At 42.6% G+C, this 23,028-nt stretch overlaps 4 protein-coding genes across 13 annotated transcripts in view; 3 read left to right on the forward strand and 1 right to left on the reverse strand.

The window, feature by feature from the left end:
- The window catches only part of grid2ipb (glutamate receptor, ionotropic, delta 2 (Grid2) interacting protein, b), a 36,315-nt gene extending 23,585 nt beyond the window's left edge, over positions 1-12,730 (reverse strand). For 2 of the 8 annotated variants that reach the window (XM_046377735.1, XM_046377733.1), the window contains exons 1-4: positions 8,800-8,981; positions 8,369-8,622; positions 7,485-7,814; positions 6,724-6,878 (exon numbers count right to left, since the gene is read on the reverse strand). In XM_046377735.1, the coding sequence (XP_046233691.1) occupies positions 6,724-6,878; positions 7,485-7,814; positions 8,369-8,622; positions 8,800-8,833 (773 nt within the window). In that variant the 5' untranslated portion in view covers positions 8,834-8,981. Of the gene's footprint in view, positions 1-6,723; positions 6,879-7,484; positions 7,815-8,368; positions 8,623-8,799; positions 8,993-11,611; positions 11,761-12,574 lie in introns of those variants that run through there. The other 6 variants (XM_046377739.1, XM_046377737.1, XM_046377736.1 and 3 more) reach the window with 5 other exon arrangements.
- On the forward strand, positions 12,158-15,096 carry zdhhc4 (zinc finger DHHC-type palmitoyltransferase 4). Its single transcript, XM_046377747.1, has 7 exons — positions 12,158-12,316; positions 12,606-12,742; positions 12,868-12,941; positions 13,077-13,255; positions 14,086-14,211; positions 14,320-14,564; positions 14,680-15,096. Exons 2-7 carry the CDS (start codon positions 12,620-12,622, stop codon positions 14,977-14,979), a joined length of 1,047 nt encoding a protein of 348 aa, XP_046233703.1. The 5' UTR covers positions 12,158-12,316; positions 12,606-12,619; the 3' UTR covers positions 14,980-15,096.
- A 713-nt stretch (positions 15,097-15,809) lies between these two features.
- Positions 15,810-18,400, forward strand: LOC124052937 (phosphoglycolate phosphatase). The gene is made up of 2 exons (XM_046377749.1): positions 15,810-16,709; positions 17,315-18,400. The coding sequence occupies exons 1-2, from the start codon at positions 16,115-16,117 to the stop codon at positions 17,638-17,640; spliced, it is 921 nt and encodes a 306-aa protein (XP_046233705.1). The 5' UTR covers positions 15,810-16,114; the 3' UTR covers positions 17,641-18,400.
- A 216-nt stretch (positions 18,401-18,616) lies between these two features.
- Positions 18,617-22,954, forward strand: bricd5 (BRICHOS domain containing 5). Of its 3 annotated transcripts, XM_046377752.1 has the most exons (6): positions 18,617-18,981; positions 19,341-19,475; positions 19,555-19,704; positions 19,837-19,944; positions 21,281-21,434; positions 22,497-22,954. In XM_046377752.1, the coding sequence occupies exons 1-6, from the start codon at positions 18,928-18,930 to the stop codon at positions 22,589-22,591; spliced, it is 696 nt and encodes a 231-aa protein (XP_046233708.1). In that variant the 5' UTR covers positions 18,617-18,927; the 3' UTR covers positions 22,592-22,954. The 3 variants fall into 3 exon arrangements, with proteins under 3 accessions (XP_046233708.1, XP_046233706.1, XP_046233707.1); XM_046377750.1 differs by lacking the exon at positions 18,617-18,981 and having other exon boundaries at positions 19,067-19,475; XM_046377751.1 differs by lacking the exon at positions 18,617-18,981 and having other exon boundaries at positions 19,067-19,475; positions 21,284-21,434.
- The last annotated feature ends 74 nt before the right edge of the window (positions 22,955-23,028 follow it).

The following is a 23,028-nucleotide window of genomic DNA, read 5'->3' on the forward strand; positions in this document are numbered from 1 at the left end:
GCTGTCATCAGCTGGGATCTTTCCAATGTTCCCCATGTTCCACAACACTGTGTTGTTTTAGCTTTGAGAACAAAAACAACAAGCATAATGAACCCATTCAAACGCAGAAATCAGTAGGTGTACAGGTTTTAATAAAGTTAATCACTCCCATTTCAATTAATAATTATTTAAACAATTAAAAATATCTAAGATTTTTCCAACAGCTTCATCTCAAGAAAAGAAAAAAGCTCAGCTGATGACACACACTAACAAGGCGGAAAAAACATCACACTAGAAAGCCGGACGTCTTGTATTTTCCTACTCCAGAGATTCACCATTACACGTGCATGAGGCTGGGAGACTTATGAAAGGAACGTTTCCAAACTGTTGAGATATACTGACGTTCAGTCCAAGGGGCGGGTCAAGCACAAAAAATGCAAGATCCTACAATTCCACAATGCTTGATAAAATTCACCCTCTTGTCCACAGTTAGATGAGTCTGTGCAGTAAATATATGGCTACTGCCAGTAGCCAGATAACTTAGCTCTACACTGTCCAGCACTTGCTGACAAGGTGGATTTTGTTACCCTTAGAAAGAGTCAGACTTTATATTTCCAAATCTTTATATGCTAATCTAAGCTAACCACCCTCTGCCTGAAGCTTCATGATTCCCATATAGATACTGAATGTGAATTTTGTCAAAACGTCCAGCTATTGCTTTAAGCTCATTAAACTAGTCCCTTAAAGGAGTGAGAAATAGAAAAAATATATCACCTCATTTTGGAGGATTTATTAAGACAACAATGTGCTTGCATGTCCTCACAAAAAGGGGAGTCAGAAGTTATTTATTTGATTCAATGTTTTTTTTTTTTTAAGTCACAGTGGCATTAAGATCCAACCGAAAGTGTGTGCTCAAATTCAGATTTGCACAAACAAACTGTTTTGATTCCCACCTACACCAGTCTGTTGTGTTCTGACCAGCTGATTCGCTGCAGATCTGCTGATCAGATGAATCAGTTATAATCAGACTGGGCGTAGCGCGGCCTGTGAAAAACAGCACCAGTGGAGTAATTAGCAAGGAACTCTCTGATATGAGAGAGAGAGATAACAGCTACCACTGTACATGTCCAAGAGAGGCTAATTAAGCTGCATAAAAACAACTTTGACAGCTAAATAAAGCAATTAGGACAAGCTCATCGTACAGAGAGGCAGAGAAAGAGAGAGAGAGATCGAGAGAGGGAAACAATCTTCACAGAAAACGTGAGGCCTGACCACAGTTCATTCCATTATCCAGAACTGTTTAAGCACTTTATTAAAAGGTACTCAGGAAAATGTAGAGCCAGCCCAGTCCTGTGCCGTTCCTGCTGTGTGGCATATAATGAAATCCCATTTACAGGTGGAACCTAAAGGTCACAGCTTCTGCTAACAGGACTGGTCGCATGTATGAAAAACACGTTTTGTAAAGACTGCACATCATAGGTCCAGATCTATTCAGAGCCTGACCAAGTCTGTCCTTAATAAGCCGATGCCAGTACTGCTATTCAAGAGTTTTAAAAAATGGAATAACAATGCAACAGCGGATAATACTTACAATACACAAAGAACATAAACAAATGAAAACAAACATTTCTTTGGCCTTAATGTACTGCAGTTTCTGCTTGTCTGTAATAAGACACAGACAAAACACTGCAGCTGAGCTCCTGCAGTTCCACTATTATCTGAGAGCAGAAGGAAGCAGGACGTACAGTACCTTGCACAATGCTCTATTACAGATTCAACAAAAACATACACAAAGAAATACACTTCCGGACTTGGGGTCCTCCAGTGGTGGCATCAAAAAGTACACTGTGGTAGAGAACAATGTGTGCTGCTACTGTCTGTGCAGGAGCTCTCCATTCAGCACCACAACAACACAAGACAAAAGGACTTTCAGATTATGACATGATTCTCCTGCCTCGTGCTTGAATTATGTATTTTTCCCTGACTTTTAATGGCTCGCATCAGGTTAAGTGCAACTCAATATGTTTAAAGGAGCCAATTAAATGGTTCTGAAAGGGGCACTTTAGCACCTTTACACATTAAGAGCTGATTAATTATTATGAGAAGTATTCAGAGGAAAACAGCTTTACAGAGTTTAAGAAAATAACCCAGACAATGTCACTGTGATGTTAATAGGGTTATCTCGGTTTTATCTCGGTTTTTTTCAAAACATTTTTATCAGAAAGAAAGTTTGACACTTTCAGTCTAAGGTACACTAATGTATCACTGATATATAATTACTTAATAATTAATTATTTAAACAATAACAATTACTATTGTTATGTGCACAATCGCACATTAACAAGTAACATCTATTCAATAATAATCTTGACAGTAAAGACAGCTTTTTCTCCATCACAATAATTTTAAAGACACTAAAATTGCATCACATTACAGAATAAACAGACGAAGGCTTTAAGTGGCCACCTTTCCATTTAAAAGCACACCATTCCTTACAACTGCGATGGGGGGATGTGCAGGTATCCCAGAGACGGACTGATTTCGTGTCAAATTCTTTCATCCAACTGCGTGCGATCAGTCATTTTAGTGCAGCTGTCATCTTTAAGAGGCGGTGGGCATCTCTTTTTTTGGAACAAATCTATTCAGTTAAAGATATAGGCCACATATTCTTAGCCCTGCTGTCACTGTCTCTGCAGATTCTGATAAGGTTTGAGGTGTATATGTAGTCAAGTGCAGCCTGAGACTGTTTTGCTTGAGCACAGACTTCTGGCTACAATGAGCAGACTCCTGAGATATAAATAAATGTTCTGTAGTGATGTAGGTGTAGCAACCCACACAGAGCCTCACTGTTTGCTATCTGTGCTTCCCTGCTATTTGTCATCTATTCATATCACAGTGCTAATATGCCTCTGTCTCTCACACAGTACATGTCTGTGGAAGGACGTGTGTGTGTGTTTGTGGCTGCTACTGTTCAGCGTTATACTTTGGTAAATGCAGATGTTCATTTACCTCTGACTGCACAGACATCTGTTGAAACAGCCACCTCATCACAAAAAGTTTTCCACGTCAACTCTTGGAAACTAAATGAGTGTTCTGATTTGACCTCATTTATAAAGAACAGAGATCTATAATTATCTGAAGGAGGATTGTGGAGGAGGAAGCAAGCAAGGGACGGATTTCTCAAAAGGGAGGAATGACAAGCGGAAAACTGCAAAAAGGAGACCTCATTTCATTTCGAGTGTGCGGCTCAGCTGTCAAACGTGTGACTGATGCCCTGTCTGAACACACATAGAGAGGTGTAAAATAATAGACAATGTGCGGGAGAAAATTTCCCTTTCTTACGGGATCTGTTTGCCTTGCTTCTCTTGCTCACTGCCAAAAAAAAGTGAAGCAAAGTGGCACGTCACACATTGAAGCATAAAGCCAGTGGAATGATAACATAATTATGTGATTTCAAATCCGTTGTGAGCTTCACTGAAAGCTGAAATAAAAGAAAAAGAGGGAAATCTCTAAGAATAGGTCACACAACATAAAACGTTTCAGGTTAAATGCAAATTGAAAATTCATTTGACTCATACCACACTCATACCAATGCAGTATGTGGTGGATATGCTGTACTATAGTTTATATCTCTACTAAAGTTGATTTCTGTGAATTTGCAATGATCTTTAGAGTTGTAACTTGGCAAAGCTAACCTGTCAACTACTGTGTGAGCTTTGTTTTCTCTCCATGTCTAAAATACATCAACAGAGCCTACATGAATCTTTTTTAATCTAAATTCAATGAGACTGTACTGCAGGCCTACTTTGAGCTAAATGCTAAAGTCAGCATGCTAACAGACCGATGTTTAGCGGGTACAAGAGTTATCATGATCATCATCTTCAGCATGTAAGCGTGCTAACATTTGCTAATTAGCACTCAACACAAATTGTAACTGAGGCTGATGGGAATTTGGTCATAAACCAAAGAGAGTTTGATATAATGGTGGCTCTGGACAAAAAGTCGCACAATCATTTGAAGTTATTACATTTAATTCTCAGGGGGACATGACTTTATGTGCAAAATGTCGTGGCAAACCATCCAGCAGCAGTGAAGATGTTTCACTAAAAAAACGACTATGGTGGTGCTAAACCAAATGGCCAGCTGTCACTGATCTCTAGATCTCTAATCAGTCATGGATGGTCCATTGTGGTTTATGGTCTCCCTTCAGCCTGAACAAGCTGGTCACAAAGAGCAGCACCCAATTATACCACAAAAGATAAATGCACAGTGAATATAACGAGGCAACCTGTTCAGTCCAAGTTATGAATGCACTGGCTTTAGCGCTGTTTGTGCCCATCGCAGACAGTGTGCAAGGCACTTGTTTCTCATCTGGTGCAGTGTAGCAGCTCAGCAGTACTTACAAACAAGCTGCAGTCGCTGCCTCCTGCAGTTAAGATTAAACACCATCATTAGCGGCACCATTGAAAACCAAAAGCTTTGCACACAGCGTGCGCTGTAGATCAAGATGAGCAGATAAAGTTCTACATAGCTAAAAAAGCAAACCTTCTTTGAAGCAAATCTCCATGAGCACAATGCTTCCCATGTCGTTACTGACAGACATCATGTGGTACAGAAAGTGCAGAGAAAGTAATATTTATGTAATCAGAAAAATAAACATTCACACATTCACACACACACACACGTGGAAAGAGATTACGTACAAAAAGCAGAGTGTTTGTGTTGCTAACTGTATTAAACTAGCATTCTCCATCCAAGTGTGGTTGCATCACATCAGACTATATGAAGAGAATGATGGCACTTCTTTGAATTAATAAATTATAGATTTAGAGCTCAAAATTGCCTTGGAAAAAAAAACCCCAAACATCTAGGGAATAGAGGGTAAAAACATCAGATATCAAACATCAATAGCAGTCATCCTCTTGTGCTTGGTCTCCAAATTCATTAAATATTCACTCACCTCCCATCTCACATACATAACTACACTGATGGCACTTTGTAAAAACAGTGCGGTGCAAAATATCCCCTCATAAACAAAGAAGCAAACACAACCACGTTACATTAAACCTTAACACAAACAACACTGAACTGTAAAGAATGGAAAAGCGTACTCACCCCAGACAATTCATCGTTTCAGCTGTCACCCATAGCTTAGAAATGAACTAAACCTAAGCTCTAAGTTGCACCATCTAATGGTGACACCTACTGCTTCAGTGCTGCTTCTCTGAGGGGAATAAAAGAGGTGGTGGGACCTTGGTGCATGCAGAAGGCTGTCTTTACCAAGTGCCAAGGGAAAACGGTCACCACAGAAGGAGAGAGGGAGAGGGAGGGAGCTGAGCTCTGAGCAGAATAATGAGAAGAAAATCCATCAGAGGAACATATAAACATCTCTTAGAGAGGGGGAGTGGTGAGAGGTAACAGAGCTGTGTTGAAAAAAAAAAAACACAGAGATGGCATTAATGTTATTATTGGTGGTGGTGCAAATCGAGTGTCCTTCATTACACAAACACTAATGAGGAGTCGTTGGTTGACAAGAGTTTGAATTATTCATGACCAATTTAAGGCAGAAAAATCCTGTTGCCTTGCGTCATTTCAGGTGGGGAAACAATGAAACTACCTGAGTGCTGACTTCATACTGCTGGATACCTTTCTTACGGTATATTAATACCACTAGAAAGAGTTCAGAGTGATGTAGTAGTGGAGGGAGCCAGTGGAGTAAGAGAACAAAGGATTTGATTGGCTCCACTTGTAGAAGAAGTACAATCTGTGGACGAACTGTCTTGGGGATTTAGAGAGAGGAAGGAGTGCTGGTCATTTTGGCACATGGACAGACACAGAACTCGGAGTAGTTTTTCATGGTTAGTCACCTGGCATTATTCAAATTCATAGAAACGCAGCCACACACCTTCAAATAAACCTGTTGGCTGCAGATCCAGCCTTTATTCCCTTTTTTTGATGGGACTGCAGGAATAAATTATGTTTTCATGAGGTGAGTACTCAATGCAATCTGTCCATGGCTCATCAGTTCATGTCGTCAATTCTCATTTCCTGCAAAAATCTGCAAGCTTGAACCCCTTCACATCAGTTTACATTCTTGGTTTCAGTAATACTGATGACACTTTAAGCAACTTGGAAGGTCACAGTGGAGTTACCCCCCCCCCTTACCCAAGTGACAGATGGGGTCTACCTAAACCTAAAGTGTAACTCTGAAAGGGTTGGCAGCAGACGGGACCCCCTCTAATCCTTCCAGTGACAGATCAGGGACAGGAAAAGCCTGTTCAGATTGCAGATTATTTTACTTTTCACTGCAACTTGAAAAGAACAAGTGGGTATGTGTGTGGGCTAAAATACCAAGAGTGGGAGTAATAATCAATCATCACTGGAAGCTTCGCAATAGCACAAACTGCAATATTGATGATCTTGGTTCTTATGTTCCCAGATAACAGCCTGGAGTGGGAAAGTAACACAATACGTTCAGGTTTTGGAGGAGTATTTTGGCTTTAGTGGACTGTTTGTCACAGAATGACAGGAAACTTGGAAACTTACAGAGGAGGATTCAAATAAAGGGTGTCTTGGCAACACAATACGCATCTCAAACTGCATAGGAATGCTTTTTCATGCAGTCTCAAAGGGTGAGTTAGAAAGGCCGGGCCAGAAACAGGAAAGATGCTCTCCCCTGGATCAGTAGTCATCTTTCTACCAGCAGTTTATTCTACAGCGGGAGCTGAAATGACTGGCTCTTACCTAATGCTGGAGATAAGCTGTCGATGCTCGTCAGTGGTGAGCACATCAGGCAGGACCGAGGCCAACCACTCGACTCTCTTCTCGGCTGCATACTGCTTCAGCACACTGAAGAGTTTCTCTTTCACTTCAGGTTCGTCACCCAGGATCTGCTCCACCTGATGTAGATTGGGCAATGTTAGAGGCTGGGAGTAGTTTCAGGGCAACTCCGTAAAAAATGAAAAAAAATGATGGAGGATGCCATGACCTCGTAATTTTACACAATGTCAGGTTGTTACCGCAGTTTCCAAAAAACAAATTACTGAAGGCTTTATTACTTGAGTTTTGGCATGTCGTGCCTTGACCTTAGTCCATTTTAAATTAATATATTTTCTGGTCCTACCAATCCCTTTAGTATTACTATTACATTTGACAGTTTCTTTTCTTTTCTTTCTTAAAGCCACTGAAAGCCTGGTTTCAGTACTCCTCCATAACAATAACTATTCATGACTAAATAAGCAATCATTAAAATTTGTAAAGCTCAAATTTGATTGGAGCACAGAAACACGTCAAAAAAAAAAATCAACCTTGTGAATCAACAAAACTGTTTGGCAGAAAAGTTTGTGTTTATGTTGGATTTTATGACGGACTGCTCACAGTAAAAACCTGATTGAGAAAGTACATTTTCAAGGCCTTTAAACTCCACAGGTCAACAGGAGCAGGTATAGGACTTAACTGGGACCTAGATGTTAAAATTAAACAGCTGGGAATTTATTAAAATGTACCTTCCTATTGAACTCCAGAGCTTTATGTTTACGGTCCTGTCTCGCCCCGTCTCCTCCTATCTGACTGTCCTCTATGCTGATTCTGTGTTTCTGCCTCGGGCCAAGACACAGCACCCCCAGACGGAGCGTCCTCCCCTGGGAGGCCTTGATCAGCGCTGCTGCCATCTCGTGCTGCCTGACGGGGATGCCGTTGACCTCCATGACGTAATCCCCCGCCCTGAGACCTGCGCGGCCAGCTGGTGAGCAAGGAGAGCAGTCCTCCACCAGCAGGGGGCAGTCTCCTACGATGGTGAACCCGAAACGACCGTCTGGACCTGGTACAATGTCCATCTGTAATTATAAATATATATAACTTAATCTAAGAATTTACCTCAATATTTGACCAGAGAAGGGCGGCACGGTGGTGCAGTGGTTAGTACTGTCGCCTCATAGCAAGAGGGTTCCAGGTTCGAATCCCGGTCTGGGCCCTTCTATGTGGAGTTTGCATGTTCTCCCTGTGCCTGCGTGGGTTTTCTCCGGGTACTCCGGCTTCCTCCCACAATACCAAAAACATGCACATTAGGTTAATTGGCTACTCTAAATTGCCCCTAGGTGTGAGTGTGAGAGTGTGTGGTTGTCTGTCTTTGTGTGTTGGCCCTGCGATTGACTGGCGACCAGTCCAGGGTGTACCCCGCCTCTCGCCCCGTAGTCAGCTGGGATAGGCCCCAGCTCCCCCACGACCCTGACGGATAAGCGGTATAGAAAATGGATGGATGGATTTGACCAGAGAACACCAACACCAAAATGCGCTCAATCAGTCATTCTAAGACAGACTTGTAACTCCACTGACTTCAATACATACGGTATATTTATCACTGCTGTAATGCATTCAAAAGCCGTAAGACCTGCTGTATGCGGGACACCACGCCGATACTGGGAGGGATGTTCTTCTGAGTCTGGGCGATGGCAATAACAGCTTGGGGACCCAGTGTTGACACATTGTGGCCCTCGATCTCCAGGACCTGGTCACCGGCCTGCAACCCTGCCAGATGGGCGCTGCTGCCCTCCTCCACAGACAGGATGTAGCTGGGTCCATTCCCACCCAGCTTGAAGCCGAAGTCTTCAGGCCAGCCCTGGTTGGACGACGGCATGCTGAGGACTTAAGAAAAGAGAAGGATATGATAAAATAGTTGACGTGGATCTAAGATTTGAGGGAGGGACAGTAACAACACATAATCCAAGGGCTTCACAGAGTGAGGTCCTGCACATTGGAGCAGACAAATGTGTGAGGTTATGAAAGAACACGCTAATAAAATGAAGAAAGACATGCACTTACCCACTGTGGCCAACACATTCAAGTCTATCGACATTGCAAAAACACCTTCGGATCAAATAATCCTTTGCACGTTTTAAAAGAGCTCCAATCCTAGGCACTGGTGCCCTGTCTCTCCTCCCTCCTGCTATCTCCCGTGTCTCAAGTTGTACTGAGTGCAGCTCTGTAACCCTGTACCCTGAACCATGACACACTCAGCGGTCCCTGACCTGGTTCACAAACTCCACAGCAGCCAATCAAAGTAAGGCAGGCAGAGATTGTGACCTTAATTAGTTTGAGAGACAAAAGTTCCTCCAGCTATTCTTTTTTTTTACTCAGTGCACATGCACGTCTGTCCTGTTGAATGGTAATTATGCAATGAAGCAACAGAGCACAGCACTGAGTGCACTGACTGTTTCAAAGCAGGTAGGACATACAAAATGGCAACAAACAACAACCAAAGAGGTAAACTGACAACTATAAAGGCACTTGAAGGTCAATCTTTGGACTGAAATACTCAAATGAGAATAAATTAATTCCCATGTGGCAGTTCTCAAATACATCTCTAATATGACAAGCACAGAATTACACAAACTGACATGCTGGCTTTTGCCAAATATGATCAACCATAAACCCTGTGGAGCAGCTGGAAGCTAATGATGTGCTCCACAGCCTCCAAAGCCACAGCAGGATTCACATAGTGGACGAAACTGATAAAGGACTTACAGAAATCTTTAGATGGACACCGAGAGCGTTTGCTGTGCCGAAAAGAGTATCTGCCTTTTTTGTTTTGCAAAAACTTCTTCATCTTGAATCTGAAATAGCAGGTGGCCTGCTAGCAGCCTGATATCCAATCTGTCTTCCCAAATACGTTTAAAAAAAATCCCCCCTTGAGCACCCTGCAAACCAAAGTCAAACACAAAGGGTGACAATCTCAAAACATTGCCCCATTCTTCCACTCTGAAGTCACAGCAGCGTCCTCATGAGCAAAGGGTGAGTGTGCATGAGAAGCCAGTGTAGTCTCTCTGTGAGTGTGTCAAGGAGTTAGTCCTGCGTTTCATCCCTGATTCATCCCAGGGCCAGTCTGCTTGCACAGTGTTAATCAGAAAACTGGGACGCATGCACCCGCGCACCTCGGTTCCTTAATAATTCTCTCTCCAAAAAGGGTATTGTGAGGCCTCATTTTTCTATAAATACACCAATGTGTCTTTTTCCTCCTCCTCCTCTCTCGGTTAGGTGGCTCTCCGAGGGACCGCTGCTGGCCCAGAATCACTCTGCGTCGATGCAACGAAGCCTGATGAGTACTAAGTGGAGCGTCTGCTTGCCTGGAATTCTGAATGTTTCCGTGTGTGTGTGTGTGTGTGTGTGTTTCTGCGAGTGTGAGCACACTGAAATGTCCATTGAGAAGGAGCAGGGGCAATTTAAGACTTCAGCCTGTAGGATTAGTAGGATTATGTGCTGAATCTTCTCATCCACCACCCCCCCGTCATTAATACTGAAGGAACACATGCTCCCCTCCTATAATCAATGCATACACACTGATTATAATGGAACCGTAAAAAAATAGTGCATACCACAGGACAAGTAATATCGGGTGATAAGTCAGAATGTGTGACAAAACATTGCAGTCAAGATACAGTCTGTAGATACTATGTAATAATTGCATCTACCAAATTGTTCTGATGAAGTTTGTTTGTAGAAAAATGAGAAAATCCTGGCATAAATTGGTCTGTGCATTTGCTTCAGCCCATTCAGTCTTGATCTCCTCATGAGCTAGTAGCTGTGTGCACAGCTGTCTCCCAGAGAGCCATTTATATCACAATTATTCTGTTTAAGTCATCATGTCCATCCATAACAGCAATGGACCTAATGACTAAACGCGAAAGGGCCCTCTCCTTGAAGTGGTAGTTTTTGTTTGTTTGTTTTTTTGGGGTTTTTTCTTTTTTTTACTTATTAATGTGGGATGACTTCAACCTTCATGAGTTCATTAAATTAAGTAACCCCACATAACACACAACTTAATCCAACTTTAATCATCCAGCCAACTTTAATACAATGTACTGTGATTTTTATGCCTGTAAAAAGCCATTTTTTTATATTTGTTTTAAACTGAATATTAGGGCCAACTTAATAGTACACAAAGCAACTCAGTTACAATAGCGGAACTAAATGTAATTAGTTAAATCCATCCTTGAATGTGAGCTGCCAAAAGAGGTGATTATGTCATTTAATATTATTGCTATGACACCTCAGATACACTTATTATATGATATTAAGTCAGTAATGGGTTTGTCAGTGATAGCAGTCGACATGTTGTAGTCTGTAAATTTAAATAAGAATTTATCACAGCTGAAGAGAAAGTAAAGGGGAAGCCTGCACGTTATTGGAGTGTAAACTGCGATGAGCACCAGATATGTAATGAGTAGTCCAGTACCGAATAAATAATTAAACACAAATGGCTGCATCTGTAAACAGACACTGCTCACTTCAATCAAACTCTCCACTTACACTACAGCCAATACGGTTACTCTTGTGTGACATGAGGATGTAAAATTGTAATCAATTCTTATTCAGAGACATAATTTACATATTTTCACATATATATATATGTAAAAACACATCTGAAGTATTTCAGAACATGGTATTTAAAAACAACAGACCTGAAAACAAGCAAAGCTTGCTTCATCAGTCATGAATGAGGTAAAAAGTATTGAGGAACACTACTCAGTGCCAAACTAAAACTGCAAAAATACTCAATGCACAGTGACCAAGCACATATCTAATATAAATTACATCTAGAATGATCAACACACCAGCAAAGTCACACGCCCCGTACCTTTTTAAACAGCATTCATAGATGTGCGTGCAGCGCTCCTGAGTAATGCCCCCCTCTCCAGCACTGTGAGCCGTAACATGAGTGTTGGGCCATGTCAGCAACCAGATCCAACAGGTGTCTTGTGATGCTTTGCTGCATTGTGTGGAGCCCTGCATGGCGGTGACAGAGAGAATTAACAATACCAAGAAACTGGGAGTTAGTTATTTATGTTAGCATTGGGGCATGTTCAAAAACAGCAAATGTTCAAAATAGTCCACTCTTCTATGGCAGTCTGTATGTATAACTTGGATGAAGTAATGTATTCCTTGCATGTAATACACTGACCTCCTAAATCCAAGTGAAAGCTTAAGTGTACATCACACAGTCTGATGTATTGTTATGGAAACTTTATGAAATCTTTTTCTCACTGCTTGCAAGGTTTAAATACTTTATTAATGTAAGTGTGGATTTTGTCAACATTAAGTATAACCATCAATAACAGAGCTCACCGCATATAACACATATACTTACATCCTTTCCTCCCACATTCCTGCAGCAGTGTCAGCACAGCCCATCAGCTGTTAGCTGATGCTAAGGAAGTAGCATTGTTTACAGAGCACGCTCATGGACCTAAAGTGAAGCTGGTGGCCAACGCGCAAACAAAACCAACTATGTGGACGTGAGATAAAACACTTATTGGCAGCTATGTGTGTCCTTGACTAGATGGTAGGTGACCAATAAAGGTGTAAATGGCTTCAGTAAGTAAAGAAAGCGGGAGTAGATGTGCAGGTTTGCTAACGTTGGGTACTAACGTAGGTTAGCATGCTAGCGTGAACTTGTTCACCTGAGTCGCTTTTTGAGACACACTCCACATTATCGCTCTTAAAGGTCTTCGCGATGTTTAAACAGAATGAAGAAAAACTTAGTAGGAACGAATGTAAAGCTTCTCGTTTATTTTGCTACCTGTCCATTGTGAGTTTGTACCTTAAACACCTGTTGTTTTGTGCCTCTGAAGCTGCCAGATGAGACATGGATTTCCTCACTCTGTTTGCCATCTACGTCGTAGTGGTGCTCACGTGTATAGTCTTAGTCTGCAAATACTCAGGCCAGCAGCAAACTCCGTTTACTATCTTCTTCAATTCTGTAGGAAAGGTAAGAAAAACACTGACGCTGTAAGTCCACCAATCGACACTGTGTGGCGCTGTCGGGCTGATTTTATCACTTGTTAAAGACAATAAAACCACTGCAAGTAAAGCTGATGACAATTTTCTTTACAGGTAGTTGCACCATTTACTCCAAAATGGCTCCAAACATTTTCACAGTGGACATTACACAGACTGTTTCATCAAAGGTAAATAATAATAAATTCAGAATAAATTGCAAATCTGTATCACTGACCTAATTTATCTAATGTTATATTTTAGTGCTGAACAATTCTAATCTTGTCTATCTGATTTCATTCTCTTCCATTTGCTTCTGTTTGCAGGAACAATATGTTCATATATCTGCATATCCTGCTAGAGGCTGCTGTGTATGCGGAGTTCACCTATGAGGTGTTTGGCTTCTGCAGGGAGATGGAAACCACCCTGACCAGCCTGTCTGTGCCTTACATCCTGCTGGCCCTCAAGACCTTCTTCTTCTACCTCTGCATCAAGAGAGATCCAGGTTAATTTGTCGCAAACACATTTGTTATTTGCTGCAGTATTGGTACACATTATGTGAGGCCTATCGTGCTAGACATTTATTCTTTGTCAGTGCGCTGCAGTATTTTGAGTTTTGAGTAGAAACTAGGTATACTGGTAATAAGATAATAAGATAATCCTTTATTAGTCCCATTACTGGGAAATTACAATGTTACAGCAGCAAACAGGATATAGAGGGTGCAATGCATGCAAGAATAAGGGAAGGATGAGCATTCAAAAAGAATAAATACACAGAAAACAAGTACCTGCAGCAGTACACAGTACAGAAAAGAAAAATACTATTCACACTAGAGTTCCTCAAGTTATGATTAGTGGATGGATTGATTATTGTACCGATTTGTTTCAGGAAAAGACAAAGTATGTACTGATCCTAGTAGTAGTGTTACATGAGTAAGGATTATTGCACAATTGCACAATTAATTATACCATACATCACCCATGCATATCAATAATTACATTTTGTCACCTGGGACCAAAACTATTTTTCTGGGGGAGTCTGGTAATCAAGAGACAAGCTAAGAGTGTCACCCACAGCACAGTAAAACAAGCAAATTTTTGCTCATGTAAGTCCAGGTCTTGGGAATGCCAGGTTCAGCTACTGTGCTCATTTCCACTGTCTTTGTCCGCTTTGTTCTTTGTACCAAACTCAGCTTGAATGAATGCTGCGCTTTGTGCTCTTTGTGTTTTAGTCCTGTTACATTACATTTCCCTACAAAGATTAGTCAAGATTCATTCAGTGTTGTCATTAAGAGTGTTTTTTTTTTCTCAACTCTCTCCTCTTGACTTTGGCAGGCACGGTGACGAAGAGGAAAGTTGCTGGCCAGCTGCACATCTATCCTTACGACAGGAGGTTGTTTCACCCTGGAGTATCCTGTCCCACGTGCCAGCTTGTCAAACCGGCTCGCTCCAAACACTGCAGTGAGTGCTTCCTTACGTTATACCAGCTGTTCCTCTTAGAGTTTGACCATTAAGAAAAAAAATTCACCCCTCATTGCTTTTCCTCAGCGCTCATTGTCTGTATTTCAGGGCTCTGCAACAGATGTGTCCAGCGTTTTGACCACCACTGTGTATGGGTGAACAACTGTATTGGTGCTCAGAACACACGTTACTTCCTGCTTTACCTCTTCAGCGTGTGTGCTATGGCAGGAGACATCGCCTTACTAACAGGAGACATGCTGCTTCATGCTGTGCTGCGGTCAGGGCTTTTGATGGCCCGTTATATAGATGAGTACGGCGAGCAGCAGCCAGCAGGGCCTCTGTTTGTTGTGCAGGTGAGACTCAGTAAAGCTGACATTATATACTGTGTATTAAATAGATATGATGCAGCCATATTTATTTACAGTGTTGAACTGAAATAATTTTTCTTTTTCCCCTCTGTCCCTCTAGCATCTGTTCCTGACCTTCCCCCGAATTGTCTTCATGCTGGGATTTCTTGTCTTTGTCTTTTTCCTTCTGATGGGTTATGCCCTGTTCCATTCCTACCTGGCTCTCGTTAACCAGACCTCCAATGAGTGGTACAAAAGTCGAGGTTACGTATGTCAGCACTGCCACCCAACTAGAACAGCAGACAATCTCTGTGACCCAGCACCAGACCACTCTAAAAGATACTACTACAGCAGAGGGCTGCTCAGAAACTTGGGAGAGATTTTCTTCCCTCCACAAGCTGTTCAGAAAAAAGACAACTAAAAACAGATATTGCCTTCTGTGTCACTATGCTGCGTATATTTTACATCCAACAGAGTTTACGTTCACTAAAAACTACTGCTGACATTAGAAATAAAGTTTATCTTTGTGATTTCTTTATGGGATCTCGTCTCTTTTTCCCCTCGGGGTGTCATGAATTGGACAATATTGTCAACAAACACAAAGTAATCCTTGTTGGATCATTGTCTGTTAAATATTGCAGCCAAAGATATCTCATCCAATCCCTTTATATCCTTTGCCCACCATGAACTAAAAAATGAATGCTTCCAGTGCTGGAGCAACCTACTGTCTTCGTATTCACTTATGTCCCGTCATTCTTCATGTGTAATTTCTTCAATACATCTTCATGGCATTATGTCTCAGGTTTTGAATATGTTGTACTTACTAATTTTTAAATCGGGATTGTGTATGTTCAATTTATAGTTTAGGTAAGTCATAATTCTTTGGAGTCTAGTTCCAGTTCTGTTTTGTTTTCTGAAATGTTGAGTTTTTTGTTCTTGTATTCTGTGAAATCTTGTAGTGATTTATGGTAAATGTGTTGGCTCTGTGGTTGTGTTTTCCCACCACAGGACCATGATAGAGAGAGCTTTTTCCCTAAATCTCTAATAAATAAACCTGGCTCCCACTGTGTCTTTAAGACTCATTGGGAGCTATAACTCAGTGCTAAGAAAATTACTTAAATAGTTTAGTAGTAGATGTGAAGCTTAGAGTACTCCAGTGTCCATCTTTTTGAAGGATAAAAATGCAAGTGATAAGGCGCGTTTAAGCTTGACCGGAAGTGGCACTAGACTTCTTCGTGTGTGGTTCCTGTCACTTTAAGCCGGTGCGGAAGTAAAAGCAGAATTGACGCAACAGTCGGTAGAAGGTCAGCGACTTTATCAGGTGAATTTCAACACTGCTCTTAGCAAACCAAACCGATTTACAGAACTGCTCGTTATTTGTCCCAGACGAGAAGCGCAATCTTACACACTGTGCTACTCAACTTTATGACAGCCTTAGTTAACGTTCGCGACTTTGCTCAGTAGGGAAAGCAACGTGCACTGACGGCACGTAACAGTCAGGTATTCATTTTTAAATCTGACAGCGCGTAACGGCTCACTTTAAAACTACCTCGATTATGTCTGGGTCAAAATGCACTCGGCTGAGCGGAGCGTTGGTGAAACAGCTACTGGACTCGGTGGACAGCGTCCTGTTTGACTGCGACGGGGTCCTCTGGCGGGGGGACCAGGCCGTCCCCGGCGCTGCTCAAGTTATAAACCTGCTCAAGGAAAACGGGAAGAAGGTCTTCTTCGTCACCAACAACAGCAGTAAGACGAGGAAGATGTACGTCGAGAAAATGTCAACGCTGGGGTTCAGCGCGAACGAAGACGAAGTGTTCGGGACCGCGTACTGCTGCGCCATGTACCTGAAGACGGTGTGCAAGCTGGAGGGCAAAGTGTACCTGATAGGGAGCAACGCGATGAAGCAGGAGCTGGAGGCGATGGGGATCCAGCAGACCGGAATGGGACCCGACCACATTTGCGGAAAACAGACCGACTGGGCCAACGTACCTCTGGATCCCGAGGTGAAGGCGGTGGTGGTCGGTTTCGACGAACATTTCAGCTACATGAAGCTGAACAGAGCCATGCAGTACCTGACCCAGCAGGGCTGTCTGTTTGTGGGAACCAACAGGGACACCAGGCTGCCTCTGGAGGGGGGCAAGGCCGTACCAGGTAGGGCTTACCTACTGAACACTCAATGCACACGTTACAGTGGCTGGCAGCAGATAAACACACTGCAGCACAAGCTGAGCTAGTGGAGCCGCAGTCAAGTTTTAAGTTGTGAAAAATAAGGCTTAATTTCTGCTTTAGTCCTTGAAATAAAAGTGAACCATTCATTTTAAGGGCAATCTTGTTTTTGGTTGTAGGATTTGAGGCTTATTACTGAGGTAATCGTGCACTCTCAGAAACCTAAACCTGCATAGACCAGACTGATAAATGCCAGACACTTGTCAGATGCACAAATTTAATTTTCTTATTTGTATATTTTTAACTCATTATTAAAAGGGATTCTTGTAGGTATGCAAATATTTCCATTTGGCACCTACCTGTTTGAAGCTACAAACTCTTTCCATTTTCTCTAGAAATACTACAGGTGTTCAGAGCATATGAGAATTTAGACTTTGTATTTGGAGTAGCAGTGGTCCCTCACAAAGTTTTAAGTTCTACAGTAACTGAGATTTTTTATCTAAGTGGATTGATTTCTTTACAAAGATAAATAAAATGCTCTTGATCTGTAAGATATTGAAATAAAAGGTCCCCTTGTCTCCCTGTCCCAGGTACAGGCTGCTTGCTGCAGGCCGTCGAGACAGCAGCTCAAAGCCAGGCCCAGACCGTGGGCAAACCCAACAACTTCATGTTCGACTGTGTGGCCTCCCAGTTTGGCCTGGACCCTGACCGCTGCCTGATGGTGGGCGACCGTCTCGACACAGACATTATGCTGGGCTCCAACTGTGGCCTGAAGACCCTCCTCACGCTCACGGGGGTCAGCACCGTGGCGGACGCTGAGGCTCATCAGAAGAGCGGCTGTGCAGAGAGGCAGAGGATGGTGCCGGATTATTACGTGGAGAGCATCGCAGACATTCTTCCTGCTCTGCAGGGGTGAAACTACAGTGTAGCTACATAGAAGCCAATGAGCTTTAAAGCCTGTCACGAATCAGGCTCCGCTGACTTTTGAAAGGGAATATTTTTCATTAATGTTAATATGATAAAAACCATCTCTATTACAAAGCTACAATCAAGCAGGTAGTTGTTGTGCAACAGAGGAAACAAAGACTCCTATTTAACTAAACCATTATTAATAGCTGTTAATTTGACTTGATGCTGATGTTTTATTATAATAACACAACGCCAATTATTTCCAGTATTGTTTCATTGTAATTGTTAAAGAGAGGAGCAGAGCATATGCTCCTTTTTTAGGAAGGTGAGTGTACTTTAAAGATCCTTACCCTGTCTGTGATGCAATCTCTTAAGCGCCTCCAATTCAAACTCAAGGAGGGAAATGAGCACACAAAATTTGTCAACCGTTTGATAATATGCGTGTCCAGGTTTATAGTTCTGTTCCAAAGTGTATAAACAACAGCCACAGTATGGGGCTAAATGGCACTGAACTGGTCTAACTTGAGTTTTCTTTTTTTTACCTCAGCAGAAAGTGCTAACTCTTGCAGTTACATTCATGGGGTGGTGCAATGATATCCTGTTTTGTCATGTCGTTAGTGAAACAGATTAAAAGACTGGCGTATGTGTTTTAAAAGTGATTTAATCTTCCTGTTATCATCTGTTGTTCTTGTGACTTGTTCTCAGCTCACAGAACACCTGAAAACAATTCTCATATTCCCAATAAAACACAAACTATCTCCACTAAATCAGCATCTGCTCTCTGTGGCTTTCGATTCAAACTTCCCTCTAAGTCCTGTGCTTAAAGTCACCTTGGGCTGTCATCGGCTGGATGTCACAACCACGTATCACCTCTCACCCGATGATAGAGGCTTTCAGAGTTGCGCCTGCTCCAACCCTTTTGTCCATTGTTTGGGCTGGGGAGGGTGGCCAGTTCCACTCGTGTATGTTTGAATGAGGGGGCAGTGGAAAGATGGATAATGTTAGAGGTGCATCAAGTCATATTAGGCAGTGGGGGGGGGATTACAGGAAGACAAATGTTGAAAAATTAATTTTGGCAACATGCAGAGTTTTGTGTGAAATGGGTGACTGTTTTGGGAGGGAAACGGTGAGGACAAAGGAGGAGGAGGAGGAAGGGGGGAGGTCTGCGAGGACAAAGAGGAGCTGGCCAGGTGTACGGAGTCTCAGCTCAGTCACTGGTCATGACCACAGCTCCGTGCCGATAGCTGCGACGAGAAGGGAGCAGACCGAGTGAGGAGCCGTCAAGGGACACAGGATGGTGAGGTGTTGGAAACATCCAGCCGATCGTTTGGAGGAAGCGCAGTGCGCGGTAAGAGGATGGCTTTTCATTACAGAGCAAGTACTGACTGAGGAAAGATGCATGTTATCTGGCAGGGGGTATCAAAGAAGGAAACATTTTGCATACATCCAAAACCAGACACTTTTTCTACGCTACAAGCTAGCAACAGTTGCACAATATGATGTTATTGTCACATATATGGCTTTAGGTAGAAATCTCTGCAGCCACTCAAAATACAGAATGAGAGCGATAAAGAGAAGAGGAAATTGAGGAATTTTTAGTGGATGAGTGTGATTCTGGGCTTCATGTTGGGTTGCATACATTTGTGTTTACATCCCATACTAAGATTGTTTAAGCAGCTTGTCACTGCTTCTTGTGTCTGTCTTCAGGATGGGGACTCTGCTGCGTCTTCCCAGTCCCACTTCCCACACAAGGCATTCTGGGTCAGCCTCTCAGCCTCTCTGCTCCTGGTCATCGTTGCTCTTGGCTTGACAGGACACCTGGGGCTGTCGCAGTCTTCTCAGGTATGTACGCTATGACTGTCACGACACCCAGCAGGTGTTTCTGACCTTGCCTAAATTAAACAGAGTCTGCTCTTTTTAGTCCTCACAGATTGTGCGAATCACAGTTCCAGATCAGACTGGAGTTCTGATCAACCAGTCAGCCGTAGTGGATCAGCAGAATGACCTGGTGACCTTTCTTGTGACCTCACCGGCAAATAAGACATCCGCTGTGCTCTTTGATGTTAAACATGTACGTGTAGATGATCTTTGTTTGATTTTACATGTTTTATGGAGAATAATGCGAGAAGACGTGCCTGATTGAAAAAAGTTCTCCAGATCGTGATGGGGAAAAAAGGTCTTATTATGTGCTGATGTGTTGCAGGGTTTAATATGTTACAAACCTGTGGACCAGGAGAGCTGCTTTCTGCAGAAGATGGAAAAGTCCGACTACGACAACGTGCGCTCCCTCCTCCACGAGTCAACGCACAAGGTAACGGGCAGCGCCATTTCAACATGTGAGAACTGAACTGTTGTGTTATATAACAGGGTCTCCCGCGCTGCGATCAGGATATCTAACACTACAAAATTCAACCTGAAAAATGCACCAAAGGGCAAATGAAAGCAAAAGAAAGTCGTGGTTGCCCTTTAAGCTCTGCCAGGTGTTTCTAAAGTCGCCCACACTAATGTGCGACTTGGCATTTCTGACCGTGACTTATAGCTTTACCCCAGAAGCCACTGTGCCATTGAGCCAGGCCCTGCTGGGTTTTATGCGTTCTGCATGACTTCTTCACTGGGGTGAAGTGCTCAGACCCTTGAGGGCAAGTATAGTCTGCCTCTCTTGCCTCCACGGCTGAATTCCTCAGCACATCTGATCCCTCCAGGCCACCTCGGCGTTGCCCAGGATCTTCTTACAGGGGACAGCGAGCCAGAGCTCTGGAGTGGGCACAATGGCCACTCTGTGTGAGGGCTCTTTAGCTTTTAAAGCTCCTCTGTTGGATTAAAATACAGCCTGGTGCATTGGTGAGTCAGGGAGATCCCTGTGTGTGTGTGCTTTGTGGTGAATACCCGGACCTCTAATATTTATATCCAGAGTCTATCTTGAATCTTAATTGTAAATTGGCAGTATGAGCAGGTGAAAGGCCACAGATGTGATTTAAATAGAGACTGGATATGTGAGGTGGGACCTAGCAGGTAAACTGAGATGGAGTCCTGTTTCTTCACCTTATCATCTTTTCTTTTTGCACAATAGCCCATTTCCACTCACCAAAAGCCGAGTCTCCGAGCATTTCTGTGATCCTGTCTCCTGGAGTCACATATCTCATCCAGCTCCTCAGTATTCAAACCAAGCAGTCACTTGTGGTCACTTAATCTTATGATGGGGGGATAGGCCTTCTATGGACGGAGAGTAGCTGTGGTTTGTCCCCACTATTCTGCAGTACAATGGTCCTCTTGGTTGGCAAACTGGATGTTATGTGACTCACTCGAGCATAAACACACTTTAAGTGGTTCACTATCAGAGCCAATCAGAAGTGTAAGTGGTGCAATTACACACAGCCTTTGTATCGAATAAGAGCGCAAATATGCAGCCGCGTTGAGCTCATCAGTGAAATTATCTGGCTAATAGCGGCTTGAGTTTCACTCTTCTTCATATCTCCCTCGCTTTGACTCCAAGTTCTTCATTTTACTTTGTGAATGTTCAGTTGAATATGATTTCTCACACTTACTAAATGACACTGCAGCTTCAGAGTGTCTTTTCATCATCACAGAGGACAAAACTCTGAGTCTGTTGTGGATTTTCTGCTGAGATGTTGTGATACGGTCCTCAGCAGAGTCAGTTCCAGCTGTCTGGAAATGAGACCCACAGGCAGATGGAGTTCCTGGGAGTGCTGGGGGCCAGCCAAGTGGATGTGTCCACGCTGGAGGAGCCTGTCCAGGCTCTGTGCCAGGACAGGTCTGTCCACTGGACCAGGAGGACCGAGGGTGAGAACAGCCAGGCTAAACAGACATTAACATCCAAAGTAATGTTTAAAAAAACAATCTTTACAAATTTTTGGAGAATGAAAATCTAACTCTGATCACCAGCCTTGGTTATTATGTATGCATGTCTCCATAGAGTTCCAATGTTAAAACACATCAGTGAGACATCAGTGAGTGCTGGGTAGCATGTTTCTTCATTACCGTACATTAATAAAGTATTTACAGATGGGTTAATACATTGTTGGTTTGTTTCTCTTCATGGGATCTGCAGACAATAAGAAAAATATAGAATACTTCCAGCCTCATTGTTTAAGTCCTGGTCTAATAAATAAAATAGATAAGAACTGATTTCTGAAGTGTTCTTATCATAGCAGAACTTCCTGTGCCAACAGAGAACAGAGCAAACCTTTGTTCAAACCAGTCAGGCTGCAGGTAATGATCATTTTAAGGCTCATTTGATGCCAGGATCAATATATGAATCATTTTTCAGTTAACTATAATTTATGACTAAAAAGCAGCAAATCACTTCAGCTGGTTATGATGAACTACTGTTATGCTTTTATTTTAGTTTGATATAACCAGAAGAGACAGGGACCAGTTTGTCAGTATCCACAGACACTGTATGAAGTTTGACTTTTTAAATTTAGTCAACTGGCAACTCCATAATGAAGCAACGTGTCAGGCTGTGAAACCTGAGCTCTGTCACTCAGTGACCTTTCCACTGATGCAGTGAACGACGGGCTGAAAAGCATTAGACTTGTACTCACTCAGTAGTGAATGTGTGGCTGTAGATGGTGTGCTGAGGACAGACGGAAGGAGCTTTAACATCATACTACAATAAGACTGCTTTTTGACTGTCAGTTGTGTTTAATTTGTAAAAACTGACAAAAATATACAGATCAATGTAGCCGGTGTATAGTAGATTTTATGCAATTATACACTGTGAAGTTTAAGTAATATTTGCAGAATTAGGTGATAATATTGCAAATTTAGGGAGACAGTAAATGCTCTCTGCTATTTTGTCGTGCTTTTTATGAGTCACTGTGATCTCCGTGTTGTGTTCAGGTCCGGGCAAGCAGAGGCTGGTCTACTTTTGCATCGACATCTGCTTTCCCAGCAACATCTGCGTGTCTGTGTGCTTCTACTACCTACCAGAGTGACTGTGTCTTCTCTTCCCAGCAAAAGATCAGGGAAGACAAAGTTGTCATTTTAGCTCCCTCTACAAGGAAAAAAAAGAACAAAAAAAAAAAAAAAAACCTCAAACAAAAGCCGGCTTTGACTGTTTCTTTTGTGCCATACAGCCGCCAGTAAACCAGTGAAGCAGCCAACCCTCCCAGTCTGTTTTCATCCTTCCGTGAGAGAAGAGATAGAGGCAAGCTGTCATGGTTATCGCCGCAGCCCCGTCGTCACTCCCTTCATGTGTAATACCCTCTCTAGTGGCGCACTTCAGAGATCACAGAAGAAAGACCTCTTTTTTTTTTTTGTACATGCCTCTGATTGCATTTCCTGTAACCCACTGCTGCAGCGTCATTATGTGTAACCGTCCCTCTTGCAATGAGAGTGTTTTGATCTGTCTAGTAAAAGACTGCTGTGTACT

Source organism: Scatophagus argus, chromosome 21 (genome assembly GCF_020382885.2).
Source record: "Scatophagus argus isolate fScaArg1 chromosome 21, fScaArg1.pri, whole genome shotgun sequence".
NCBI classification, from domain to species: Eukaryota; Metazoa; Chordata; class Actinopteri; family Scatophagidae; genus Scatophagus; species Scatophagus argus.